The sequence below is a fragment of the Phytophthora sojae genome, assembly GCF_000149755.1.
Source record: "Phytophthora sojae unplaced genomic scaffold PHYSOscaffold_1, whole genome shotgun sequence".
In the NCBI taxonomy this organism is placed as follows: Eukaryota; Oomycota; class Peronosporomycetes; order Peronosporales; family Peronosporaceae; genus Phytophthora; species Phytophthora sojae.
In genome coordinates, this window is record NW_009258115.1 from 13,042,017 (window position 1) to 13,054,727 (window position 12,711).

Consider the following 12,711-nt stretch of genomic DNA (forward strand, 5'->3'; position numbering starts at 1 on the left):
TTACGGTACCCCTCGACCGAAAGCTACCGTGGATAGATCAAACCACCTGTCTTCGCCACGCACTTCCAGCAAGTCTCAACTGACGCATTCCGCAATTTGCTTCGTCTAGCACAAGTCTCAAACACACACAAGTACCACAGCCATGGCTCCGTCAGCACCTTCAGGCTCCTACAACACACTACTCCGCGCGGCTGCCTTAAAACTGCTCACCGAGGGAGGACACTCGCACCACCACCTGTACCATGCCTCCAGCTCCGACATCAGAGAGATGATACACCACTTGCTGGTCATCCGTCCACCTCCGGACGACAACGAGGACGCCAAGCAGGAAGAGGAGCTCTGTAGCCAGGTGGACTCACTACTCAACCTCGAGCTCACGCACCGCAAGACGATCGTGGATGCGCAGAGGCTGCCTTCTGCCATGCCTCCGTCGTCGCCTGACGCGCGCGGCTTCGAGCAGATCGCGCTGTGGAAGGGCGACATCACCACGCTCAAGGCCACGGCCATTGTGAACGCCGCCAACTCGGCGCTGCTCGGCTGCTTCCAGCCGTCACACAAGTGTATCGACAACGTGATCCACAGCATGGCAGGACCGCGCCTACGAGCAGCGTGTCACGAGATCATGAGTCGCCAGGCGCGCGAAGAACCCGTGGGTAACGCCCAGATCACGCCGGGTTTTGCCCTGCCAGCTTCGTATGTGCTGCATACGGTCGGACCGCAGCTGCATCGCGGTGCACAGCCCACTGCCGCTGAGCGCGCGCAGCTTCGGTCATGCTACACCAAGTCTCTGGACTTGTTGCTGAAGACGGTGGGTGATCAGACGGAGGAGAAGGTGTCCATCGCATTCCCGTGCATCTCTACGGGTCTGTTCGCGTTCCCTAGCGACATTGCTGTACCCCTGGCAGTGGACAGCGTGCTGGAGTGGCTATCAGCTCACCACGATGAAACGCGCGGGTGGAAGGTCATTTTCAACACGTTCCTGAAGCGCGACTACGATCTGTACAAGGACTACATCGAGAGCAAGTGTCCGGGTAGTGTGGAATTGCCTGCTGCCCCCGTGTCATCGGCGTTGCAGAGTGCAGCGCGAGCTATCCAAGATGCGGACTATCTGCTGGTGGCTGCAGGTGCCGGACTCTCCGCTGCGGCTGGACTTGACTACACCTCGGAAGCAGTCATGAAGAAGTTCCACCCCAACATCAGGAAGATCATCCCTAGCTTCCGCACGATGTATCACCAAATCGGCTACACAAACTGGGACGAACCGCTCATGTGGGGATGGCTGTTCAAGCACATTAGCCTGGTTCGCTTTGGCTGGGTGCCGCACCGTACAGCCCCGACGTACGACTACGTTAAGAACATCGTGAACGCGTTTGAAAACCGCCATCCTGGCTCGGCTTTCATCAAGACCAGCAACGCCGACGGCATGTTCGAGCAAGAAGGATTCGACACGAAGTCGATCTACCTCATGCAAGGCGAGTACGGTCGCATCCAGTGCTCGAAGCCTTGCTCAGAGGACAGCGTCTGGAGTGCTCGTCCGTACATGGAGAAGGCGCTCGAGAGCTTCAACCCGGAGACGTACCGAATCGAGGACCCAGCAGAAATCCCGAGATGCCCCAAGTGTGGAGGCAAGATGTTTCTGCTGTTGCGCGTGGATGACTCGTTCCTGCAGAGCGCGCTGGAGGAGGGGCGCGCCGTGTACGACAAGTGGCTCGCGAATGTGCTCGACCGCGTGAGAAACGATGGCAAGAAGCTCGCAATCCTCGAGGTTGGTGCAGGATTCAACACCCCCGGCGTGTTGCGTCTGCCAAACGAACGCATTGCGTACACCAATGGGGTTCAACTCGTCCGTGTCAACCCCGACTATCCAGAGATGCCGTTCCAGTCGCACGGCGTTGGCGTCGCTGAGGATGCGAATGCTGTACTGGAGTACATTTCACAGAACGTTCAAGCCAAGTAGGTCTCTCAATGTAAAACAAAATGCGAGAAATCTATCCATTCAATGTTTGTTCTTGTTGACACTTTCTGTTCTTACTCGTCTTCAAACTCGAACGAGTCGTAGCCGTCTTCGTCATCTCCACCGGCGTCGTTGAGCTCTTCTAGCAGCGCCTTGATACGAGCAATCGCAGCAGGGGACGATACGATAGAGCACGAGTTGTGTCGTTTAACAGCCACCAGCACGATGTCCCGGTCTCCAGTCTGTGCCGGCTCCATGTCGTCGAGAGCCACGGCCAGACTTCCTTCTGTCATTTTTGCTAACTGGTCGCGCGCGTGCTCGCCAGCATTCTTGAGCCACATCTCGCGCGACTGCAAGAAGGATGTGAACTCCTCTTGAGGTAAGTTCAACACACGAGCGTTCATCTCAGGGAGCAACGCACGAGCTCCGTCGTCTGTAAGCTCATCGGCGACAGCCTCAATTCCAGTACCCGGTCGAAGTGCAAACACGCCAGCGTGATAAATGCTCAGCCGTCCACGAAGCTCCTCGGTCACCAACCGCGCAACGGCCGGAGTCACAAGATGCACCGCGCGTTTCTGGCGGGCCATGCCTGCGCGCTCCAGGAACGCCGAGTTGCTGCGAAGAGCGAAGAACGACTGGATCGATGCCAAGTGCGTCTTGTCAATAGTCGTGAAGCTTCCAAACGGTTTTTCAGCCTTCGTCTGCTTCTTGTTCTTGCTCGCAGCAGCCGACTTGGCCTTACCCTTGGGCTGAGGCAGCGGGGCAGGTCCTGCGACGACAGCGACATTGTCCGCCTCGCGAACCTTACGAATGACAGCCAGGAACAGTCCGTGGGTGTCATTCTGATGCGGCAGCACGCGAACGCAGCGCTCGAGGTGCATTTCATCACGCTCCTCAGATGTAGGAGGCCACATCGACGGACGAAGGCGATGCCGCTGGTCCTCCGGAGCTTCATCCCACGATGGCACATCAAGGACGTCCCACTGAGTCAAACCGTGCGAGCGCCCCAGTCCTTCCAGCACGTCATCGGTTTCGACAAGCTCCAGCGCGCCCTCCGAGCGACGGAGCAATTCAGCCACCACCGCCTCATCTTCGATCGGGTTGATCGATCGCGTGCTATACAGCAGCACGCCGCCAGTCCGCAACAGGGTAAGCGCGTGTTCGGCCAGGCCAAGCTGGCTCGGGTGGTGCACTAGAGCCTGCTCGGGACTCCACGTACGCCACTTTTCGGGCAGCTTGCGCACCAGACCATCTCCCGAGCACGGGGCGCAGCAAATAACACGGTCAAACAGAGCGTCAGCATCCTCCGGGGCAGGGAACTCCTCAGGCTTGTGCGCGGTCACCACAAGCTCGCGTGACAGCGGCAACGTGCGCGTCAGGTTACGCACAGCAGACGCCGCTGCTGTCGCGTCACGTTCATTGACCACCAACAAGCTCGAAGCGCTGGAGCTCGTCTCAATTCCAGCACTAGCAGGGGACGCAGGGCACAGATACTCCTCCACGATAGGCGCACGGTGCTCGCCACCGCCGCACAGATCCAGCACGCGCTGCCCCGGTTGGACATCCAGGAACGCCGGCAGCACCGTAGCAGCAGGGTCCTGCCGCAGAAGCGTGCCCAGTGATCCTTGCGCGCGCACGCACGTACTGAGCGCGCGCAGCCCCTCCACCTTGCGGAACGTCTTGCTGTCCGTCGACAGCTTCCAGAGCCTCTTCTCGGGGACCCACGACTCCGGTCCGAACTTGACATGCATCTCGCCACCTCCAACCGGCGTCGGCACCGTCACCTCGCTCAGGTTAAAGTCGAGCTCCAACGTGCCGGCGACGATCTCGCTCAAGCTCGTGTAGTTGCCATTGACGCGCAAGTGCACAGGCAGCGGCTCCTTCAAGCACGCCAAGAAGCGCTCGAATTCGTCCTTCTCCAGCCCCAGGCAGCGCTCGTAGAACTGCTCGAAGGCGCGGTTCTCCCTGTCGAACTTGCGCCACACGATCTTCTCGGCCTTCTCCTCCCGGTACCGCTTCTTGCGCTGGTCCACGGCGTGCTGCTCCGCTTCGGCGCGCGCGCGCTTGCCCGTGGGCTTGTTCTGGTTATCCATCTCCTGCACAAAGTCGCGCACCTTGTCTCCGTCCTCCAGCGACGGCAGCGGGATGGCGGCCGCGCGGTTCGCGTCGCCGTCCTCCGAGTCCGAGTCGCTGTCGTAGACGGTCTTCTGCTGGCGCTTCTGGGGCTTATTAGAGGGAGCGACGCCTCCATCAGCACTATAAGACGAAGCAGCGGGCGCTCCCTTCTGCTTGCGCTTCTTCTCGCGACGTAGCGCAGCGCGGCTCTTGCCTGCCATCGTCCTGCACCAATTGACTGGCAGTCATATCTCCTCAAAACTCTTCCCTAATTGAGACCGTACACTGACTTTTGCGCACTTAACTGCCCAATCGCATCGCTCCATCTGATTCAAGTGCCACTGTCGCCTTTTCCGCCAATCCGCGCGCCGTATCCTTCAGAAGGGGGAGTACAGCAGACAATTAGATCACAAGATGGAGGCGGCGTCGCAGCAGCTCCGCGCGCTGCTGGGCGCGTGCGCGGCCGTCAGCGCCGCCGCGGCTTCCTCCGCGTCCTTGCAAGACGTCGCTGCGCGTGTGCAGAGCGCGGACGCGGCGCTGGGCCTCGCGCCGGAGCAGCTGGCGTTCTGGGACGAGCTCTGCGGCCCCGCGGCGCCCTCCGAGACCCTCGCGCTGGCCGCGGACCTGGCGCTGCTGCTGGCCAGCACCAACGTGGCCGACGACAAGCTCCTGAGCCTGCTGCGCGTGCTGCTGCTGCACCCGTCGCTGCACTGCGCGGGGCTCGTGCGGCTGGCGCAGCTGACGTTCCAGGGCCTGAAGCGCGCCAAGCGCTGGGACGCGCTGCAGGCAGTCTCCACGCAGCTGCTGGACGCCATCTACGCCAAAGTTTTGCTGCAGGACACGCGCGAGCGCGCGCTGCGCTTCTACGTGGAGGTGCTCGTGGGCTTCCAGCACTCAGCCGAGCTGTACGCAAGAAATGTGCCGAAACTCGTCAAATTGGCGGAATTGTTCAGCGGAGAAGACGCCGAGGAGAACACGGAGCTCGTGCACCCGCTGCTGGTGGCGTGCGCCGCTCTGGAGCACTGTCATAGAGGATATGAGGCGGAGGCCATGACGCTGCGCAGGGCGATGAGAGCGAGCTTCGGCTCCCACGTGGACCGACCCACTGCGGCGGAGGCCGAGAGGCTGCTGAGATCAAGCGCGTGGGTGCTGCCTGCAGAGAAGCTGGACGAGATGCTGCCGTCCATTGAAGGCAAGTGGGTGGTGGACGAGTTCATTAGTGACCAGCATGGGAACGGAGGTCCGCAGAACGCAGGCTCGGTCTTGCTGAAGAAGACGACCAACTGCTTCGCTCACGAAGTGAAGGCGACGGTGGAGGACCCCAAGGCCAAGCAGACGTTGGAGCTAACGGGGTATTTGTTCCAGCAGATGCCGGAGATGCAGGTGCTAGCGGCTCACCCGGAGACGATGGAGGCTTCGCAGTGGGAGCTGGAGGGACATTGGAGGCAGCTCCATGATGAAGCTGGACCTGCGACGACTACTGTGCCTATGGCTCCGATTGCACCGCCGACGTGGGACTGTCGCGCGTGTACGATGAACAACGAAGGAAGCGCAACAAAGTGCACGACGTGCGGGACAGAGCGCCCCGCGGATGTGAACGTGCCGACGATCGCCAGCACCAGTAAAGGCAGCAACCCGGCTCCATTTTCCGCGGTGTTTAGCTCGGATCTGTCGTTCATGCGCATGAAGTGGTCGCGCGGAGAGCAACAAGGAGTTTGGCTGGCTCGCAAGCAGATCGTTGAGAAGGAATTCGACCTTGCCGTGTCCCTGGCAGCTGCTAACAACGCGATGATGGACTCAACGAACCTGCCAGCTTTCGTGTTTTCACCTGAGGGCAACCCGGCTAGCACGCTGGTGTTGGAACGCCCTATTCTCTCGACTTCGGATCGTACGGAGTTTACTGTTCAAATCTGGATTCGCCCAGAGCGATCACCTTCAGGAAATGATGCTCAGGTGGTTCTCGCGAATGGCCACGACTTCGAGTTGTTGCTGACGAGCGCCGGGCATTTAATGTGGCAAATTGCGGGAGGCCGTTATACTGTGACTTCCCGTGATCCTGTGCAGTTCGGCGTGTTCAGCCACGTGACAATGACGTTTAGCCAAGACAGGGTGGTGTTGCTGATCGATGGTTCTGTTGCAGCTGAAACGGCAAGATCGAGCGTGCTGGATGAGGCTGGACCCTCTGCACCGGGCACGTCTTTGCTAACTATTGGTGGAAGCTTTGCAAGTTGCGATCCGAGCGAAAAGGGAAAGGGGCCAAGCTGCTTTTATGGCCAGATGCTCGACTTGCGCATTTGGTCGACGCTTTCGACCAACCTTGACGAGAACTGGAGTATCTGGAATGCTTTAACTGGTCAAGAAGGACACCTCGTTGGATACTACCCGCTAGCTGGTGACTCCGAGCGACTGTTGCTGGATCTGTCAAAACAGCAAAACCATGCATGCGTCTTCGAAGGATACCAGTCCCCAGATGTCGTTCACGACGCATCGATCTCATTGATCAGTTGCTTTGCCCCCGCGACCCCAGCGGAGGCTATCCCGGTGAAGAACGCGTTCGCGGTCTCCCTAGGAAGTGATTTTTTCGGCAGTGGCAAGTTTTCTCTTCCCAGCGACTCGAGCGAAGAATCAACTGGCTTACGCGTTGACAGCGGAGATTCAGGTGCCGCTTTATGGCGTCAGAATGCAGTTTCGATTGCGGTCGGCTTTCAGTCGATGCTGTCTATTGCGTCCCCGGTCGCAGAAGCTTCGTCTTCTCGTAATACTGTCGTGTTTGCGCTTTGCGAAGCCTCTTTCTGGGACCTCGTCCCTTTGTTGTCAGAAGCCGCGAAGATATCAAACGTGGTTCGTGATAATGGAGTTGACCCGTCCCTTCGCCATTTCGATGGGTCTGCTATGCTGATCAAGGTTACTTCGGACGTCGTATCGCCCGGGATTCAAATGTATGAACTGGGATTGTATATTTGGTCGAAGAAGCAGGGCAGCCCTCTCTCTCGCGTATTTCGCGTAGCTGGGGGCCCCTCCACAGCCCCGTCGGATATTCAGATCAAGTACGAGCTGCCCAGACGCCTTCTGTCCGTCGCTATTGGTGGCGTTGGCGTTGTGTTTGAAGTTGCAGTGGATCTCGAGCTTGCTCTTCGGATGAAATCGGACAACCCAGTGCGAACTGGACTAATTTTCCCGGCTGCTAACGATTCAACACCGACCTGGCTGCTGAAGTGGACTTTTGAGTCGCTCACTTCTAATTCACTCGAGGAACCTGCAGGCTCAGTGCTGGGTAACGTGTACTCCGCTCTTCAATCAGAACGCTCTAGTAGTGGCGACGAGGAAAATGGGGGTGACAATGATACCATTATGTGCACCCGAGTGAGCACGGATGGAAGTGCCATTTCACAGGAAGCATACGGGTGTCAGACGTGCAGTTTAGTGCATGGAAGCAGCATTTGCCGGGCGTGTGCTGTTATCTGTCACGAGGGCCACGAATTGGTTGCGTTGGGTGTGATCACGACTGCTTGCGCTTGTCACGTTCGGGGCAATGGTCTCTGTCGTTGCAGCAGTGCTGTCCGTGTTTCCGAATTCCCTGCGCTCGGCCGTCCCGTAAACGTATCTCTGTGGGGCTGTAACAAGTGCACAGTGATCAACAGTGTTGATCTCAAGCAGTGCAGTGTATGCGGTAACAATGCGCCTGAGGTAAATGCTGCTGGGACCACGTCTGCGACTCCGCAATCCACCTGCACAGCGTTGGCATTGGTTGAGCAGCCTAAGCCGGCTGTGGATTGGTCGTGTGAAGCGTGTACCATGCTCAACAACGCGACTGCGGCGAAATGCTCTATCTGTGATACCCCGCGAGCAGCGCAAGCTGAACCTGAGGTTGTTGGATCCAACCAAGAGAGCAAAACCGACAGCGGACTAACCACTCTTTACTACGCAGCGGAAGATGCTGCTAAGCAGGATCATCCCATGGCGACACAACCTACTGGTCCGTGGATTTGCTCTGCGTGCACAATGGAGAATCAGGCCACGGACACTTCGTGCCACATGTGCTCGACCGTTCGAGAGATCCCCATCGCCGCTGCAGTTGACCTCTCCGAAGTGGTGATGGCCTTACCTGCTCCCAAAGTTGACGCTACGCCTGCGTCGTCACCGATGAGCATGGACATGGATAATGGAGGTGGATCTGCCACTCCTGAATCTGCTGTGGACTCACACTCTTCGAAGCTGGATAACGTGAAGTACCTGGACGAGTATAAGCGAACGGCGGCTCTGGCATTCAGCCACTTGCTGGAGATCGGAAGCATGAACGACTCAGTGTGGGAAACTACCGGTGGCAAAATGCACATTGCCCTGGACAAGAGCTTCGTTGGCGAGTACATTCGTGGAACGTACCTGGAGAAGGATGGAAAGTTGAGCGGACTTGCAAGACTGACTGATGACGGAGCATGGAAGCTGGATGGAAAATTCAAAAAGTTGTCCCAGTCGCAGTCTAATGCTTGCACGCTCTACTGGGACAAGGTAGCATCTCGCTTTGACGGAAAGTGGTATCGGGGTGACGGATCTGGGGACTGGAAGTGCCTTGCGTCGCCGTATGCGTCGGATTTCTGTGGACTGGCCCCGACGGACCCGGTGAAGAAGCCAAACGAGTTGCAGCCATTCTACGCCGGCATGGTGAATATGAAGCAGAACCTGACAAACGTGTGCTATCAGAACAGCTTCCTCCAAACGCTGTACATGACGCAAGACTTCCGGCGCTTGATCTTGTCGTGCAACGGTCAGAACTACTTCGCACCGTACGCGGACAACGGCTCAGTGGGCAGCGGAAACGTTGTTGGCACCATTCAGGATCTGTTTGCGCAGATGACTGCTTCACAGAGACCTTATCTCGCTACCCATGCCCTGCAGCGATGCCTTCCAGTGGAGTTCAAGAATGGACGTCAGCAGGATACCTCCGACTTTGCGCACTACTTGATTGACTCGCTTAGCCAACAGTTGAGCCAGCACGAAGACACTACGGACGACATCCCGTCAATCTTTGGTGGCCACCAGGCGACGATTTTGGCGTGCAAAACTTGTGGCAAGAAGTCTGTGAACCGCGAGTACTTCTGGGAGCTATTGCTGAACATGATTGACCTGCGCTACACGCCAATCACCAGCATCTCCGCAGTAAGCGGGTCGTCGATGGATATCCATACCCCAGAGGGTTACGAGCGGCTGAACTCCGACTTGAACAAGGATCGCACAGGTGCACCATACGTGTATTTGTGCGTGAAGAGATGCCCGGAGCGTGCGACTACGACTGACATTTCGATTGAAGATGATAGCGGGCGGATAATGCCTATTACGGAGCTGGTGGTGAAGGTAGCATTGACTACCGATCCCAAGCCCTCTTTGCCGGGCTTCGAGCGCGTGGATCTCGATCTGAACGTCGGTGGTGGTGTTACTGCGGGCGGAAAGAAGCAAGTCTACTTGTTCTTCCGTCGTGAACCGAATGGCTCGCCTATCACTGATCTCCAAGTGATCTACGGCACCGAATCGATTCCTGATGGCTTCAAGCAAATCCAAGTGGACCTAAACCAGGGAGATGGATCCAAGGTGTACTTGTGCTACCGGTGCGATATGCCGATCACCGACCTGAAAATCGTGAACAGCGGCATCCCTGGATACCGAATGGTGGACCATCTACTCAACGTAAGCCACGAAGACGCGGTGAAGCAGTATCTTGCGCTCAAGGTTGGTGGCAACGAACCTTGTCTGACAGATTTGAAACTCGTCGAGGGCAGTTCCGTTCCAACGTACGAGGAGCAGGGATGGCAATCAATTGGAAGCCCGCTTTCGTCGGCTCCTCTTGCTGATCCTTCTCCGACTGATGAACCGTTCGTGCCGGCGCAACTGATGGTCCGTCGGGGCCATGGTAACCCTATTTTCGCGGTTGACGTGTTCCGCGCCCCCCGTCAAGTGCCTAAGTACAATGACTACGAGGTGATTGAGCTGGTACCAGCTGAATCCTCTTCCGATGATATCGTCGCACAAGTAAAGGGCGATTGGATGGGTAGCGAGGAAACGGATCGTGGGCGGAAGGCGGTGCGGCTACGGTCAGTCTCAGAGCCAATTTCGGATGCTTTGCTGGTGAAGGGAGCGCTGGATGACAAGGGGGAACTGTCTTGCGTTGCTACACGGGTATCGACATGGTCAGACTCGATCACAGCAGCTCCAGCTGCCGAATCTGCCGATCCTTCTTCCTCTGTGGCTGCAAGTACTAACCCGAGCCCAAGAGTGTACCGTGTATCCGGCTATTGGAAGAATGCGAAGGTGCCGAGTGCGCAGCTTTTCGATGTTGAGCTGCGCCCTGCACCCGCTGGTGCTCAAGATGCCTCTATGGTAACGTCGTCGCAAGGAGAACCGGCGCGATCGTACACCATCAGCGGCACTATTGGCGATGGAAGGGGGAAACCGATTGCGATCCAGGGCGTACAAACGTCACGAAAGGTGAAGATCAAGTGGCCTATCTCCGGTATTGTTGTCCTTCGTGGCGACGAGCGCGTGCCTGAAGGCGTTCAGGTTGTCCGTGAAACTTGTTCAGGCCGCTCTGGAAACCTGCTGGCACAGACTGTCTCCCCTCACACGCTTTATCTGGCGGTGAAACGAGAGGAGATACCTGCCGAGGGCTACATTACTGACGTGTGCGTTATCTACGGCGAGATCGACGCTGTTCCCGAGCACTACACGTGCATACAGACGACACCTGCAGGCCATTCGGCTAACCTAAATGACGGCACAACGGGCGTACCTGTTTTCATTTGCTACCGCCGCAGTGGAAGTGATGCAGCAGCGGATAGTGGAAGTACTTCTGTTTCCAAGAGCTTGATGGATCTGGCGTTGATGTGGACGTCGGGTGCGCAGCCCGATACACTCCCCAACGGGTACACTAAAATCCAGCACACGCCTCTCGGCATGGAAGCAAACCTGAACCAGGGCACAAGTGGCGTGGCGATTCACATTTGCTACTCGAAATGCGACGTGAAGGATATCGTCAAGCCCCTGGACAACCCGTTGAACGGTGAGTACGAAATCACGAGCTCACCGCTACCCGCGTTTGGTCGTTTCCTGAGCCTTTCGGTCGTGGAGGAGCTTGAAGAAGTTCGGACGGTGGAGGGTAACTTCGGTATCGTGTTGCATGCTCAGCTGATTGGATCTATGAACGGGTTACTCGTTACGTCAAAGCACCAGCAGTCAGGAGACAAAAAGAACCGCACGATTATTGGAGCATGGAGAGTTGAGAGTCCGATGGCTGGCGGTGTAGGCGCGACCATGAACGATTTCTTGCCGTCCAGCTATCCGTTCGAGTTGACACTAAACGAAGCGGCTACGGAAATGGATGGGTGGTGGAGTGGTGCCGAAGGTGCCCCTGGCAGTGTGTCCAAGCCCGCTGTCTCTGTCGTTACACCAACCACCGGGTCTACGAACAATACGGCAGCGTCTGCCTCCACTCCTGTTGTTGTCGGCGGCAAGTGGAAGATTATTAAGGATTCGTACGTGCACGTGGCGTTCAAGAAGGATTACAGCACGGAGTGGCAAGATGGCAAGCTGGTGTTTTCCGAGCGTGTGTGGCGTCACGACATCGAGTCCATGCTGTCGCGCTTCGTTGCCACGCGCACGCTGGGAGGCGACAACGCTCTGTCCTGCAGCGTGTGCCAGCGTAAGACGGAGTCACGGACGCACACGGTGATCTTTGAGCCACCCGAGCACTTGATCATCACGCTGAAGCGCATGTCTTACGATTGGACGCAGCAGAAGGCGTGCAAGTGCCTGCACGACGTTCGTTTCCCCGCGTTCCTGACGCTCCCATCCCTGACGGAGGAGGAAGAGGCTGCTGTGTATGATTCAGCGAATGGAGATTCGACACAAGCGAAGCAGCAGCATCAATCACGCCAATACGGTTTGTATGGTGTCCTGGTTCACTCTGGATTGACCGCCAATTCAGGTCACTACTACAGCTTCTGTCGCGAGAGTGACGAGAGCACGCGGCAGCTGCATCTGGAGGACTCGACATTATCCCCGTGGATCAAGTTCAACGACACGAAGGTCGAGCGCTCGAACTGGAAGGAGATCAACCGCCAGGTGTCCAGCACCGTGTCGGACACGGTGTATCTGCTGCTGTACAAGAAGCTCTCGTACGAGCCGACGCCTTCGCCCAGCGACGGATACCAGGCGGCAGACGGGGTGAGCTCCGATGATGAGGAGGCGATGCTGCTCGCCAAGGCCATGGCGCTGTCCATGTCCGCAGCGAAGCACAACCAACACCGGCAGTTAGAGGAAGAAACCAAGGGCGACGCCGACAGCTTGGAGAGTGAGAACTCAACGGTGCTGTCGACTAACGGCGTGACCAAGGCTCTTCTCAAGAAGGTACAGTCCGCTGCTCGAATGGCGGTCGTGTCGGTCGATCATGCTGTTTGCTGACATTTGTTACTTGTCTTCGTAGGTGGAGGAAGAGAACGCGGCGTACCTGCGTGACTCGCTGGCTGCCACCTCCAGTGCGCTGCACGCAGACGATCTGCACACTTTGCTAATGCTTCGCCACTCGCTACCGCTGCATCTGCGCTCGCTGCTGGACGAGATTTGTTAATAAAATACTACAGCGCCAGTCGGGG

The 12,711-nt window shown here is 57.5% G+C and overlaps 3 protein-coding genes across 3 annotated transcripts; 2 read left to right on the forward strand and 1 right to left on the reverse strand.

Annotated features, from left to right (window-relative positions):
- Positions 1-268: 268 nt before the first annotated feature.
- On the forward strand, positions 269-1,957 carry PHYSODRAFT_471191 (hypothetical protein; the record flags this gene model as incomplete). The annotated part of the gene is made up of 1 exon (XM_009519659.1): positions 269-1,957. One exon carries the CDS (start codon positions 269-271, stop codon positions 1,955-1,957), a length of 1,689 nt encoding a protein of 562 aa, XP_009517954.1.
- A 71-nt stretch (positions 1,958-2,028) lies between these two features.
- On the reverse strand, positions 2,029-4,290 carry PHYSODRAFT_477678 (hypothetical protein; the record flags this gene model as incomplete). Its single annotated transcript, XM_009519660.1, has 1 exon — positions 2,029-4,290. One exon carries the CDS (start codon positions 4,288-4,290, stop codon positions 2,029-2,031), a length of 2,262 nt encoding a protein of 753 aa, XP_009517955.1.
- Positions 4,291-4,483: 193 nt separating this feature from the next.
- On the forward strand, positions 4,484-12,686 carry PHYSODRAFT_475957 (hypothetical protein; the record flags this gene model as incomplete). The annotated part of the gene is made up of 5 exons (XM_009519661.1): positions 4,484-4,573; positions 4,625-7,063; positions 7,112-10,042; positions 10,100-12,466; positions 12,543-12,686. 5 exons carry the CDS (start codon positions 4,484-4,486, stop codon positions 12,684-12,686), a joined length of 7,971 nt encoding a protein of 2,656 aa, XP_009517956.1.
- Positions 12,687-12,711: the final 25 nt, after the last annotated feature.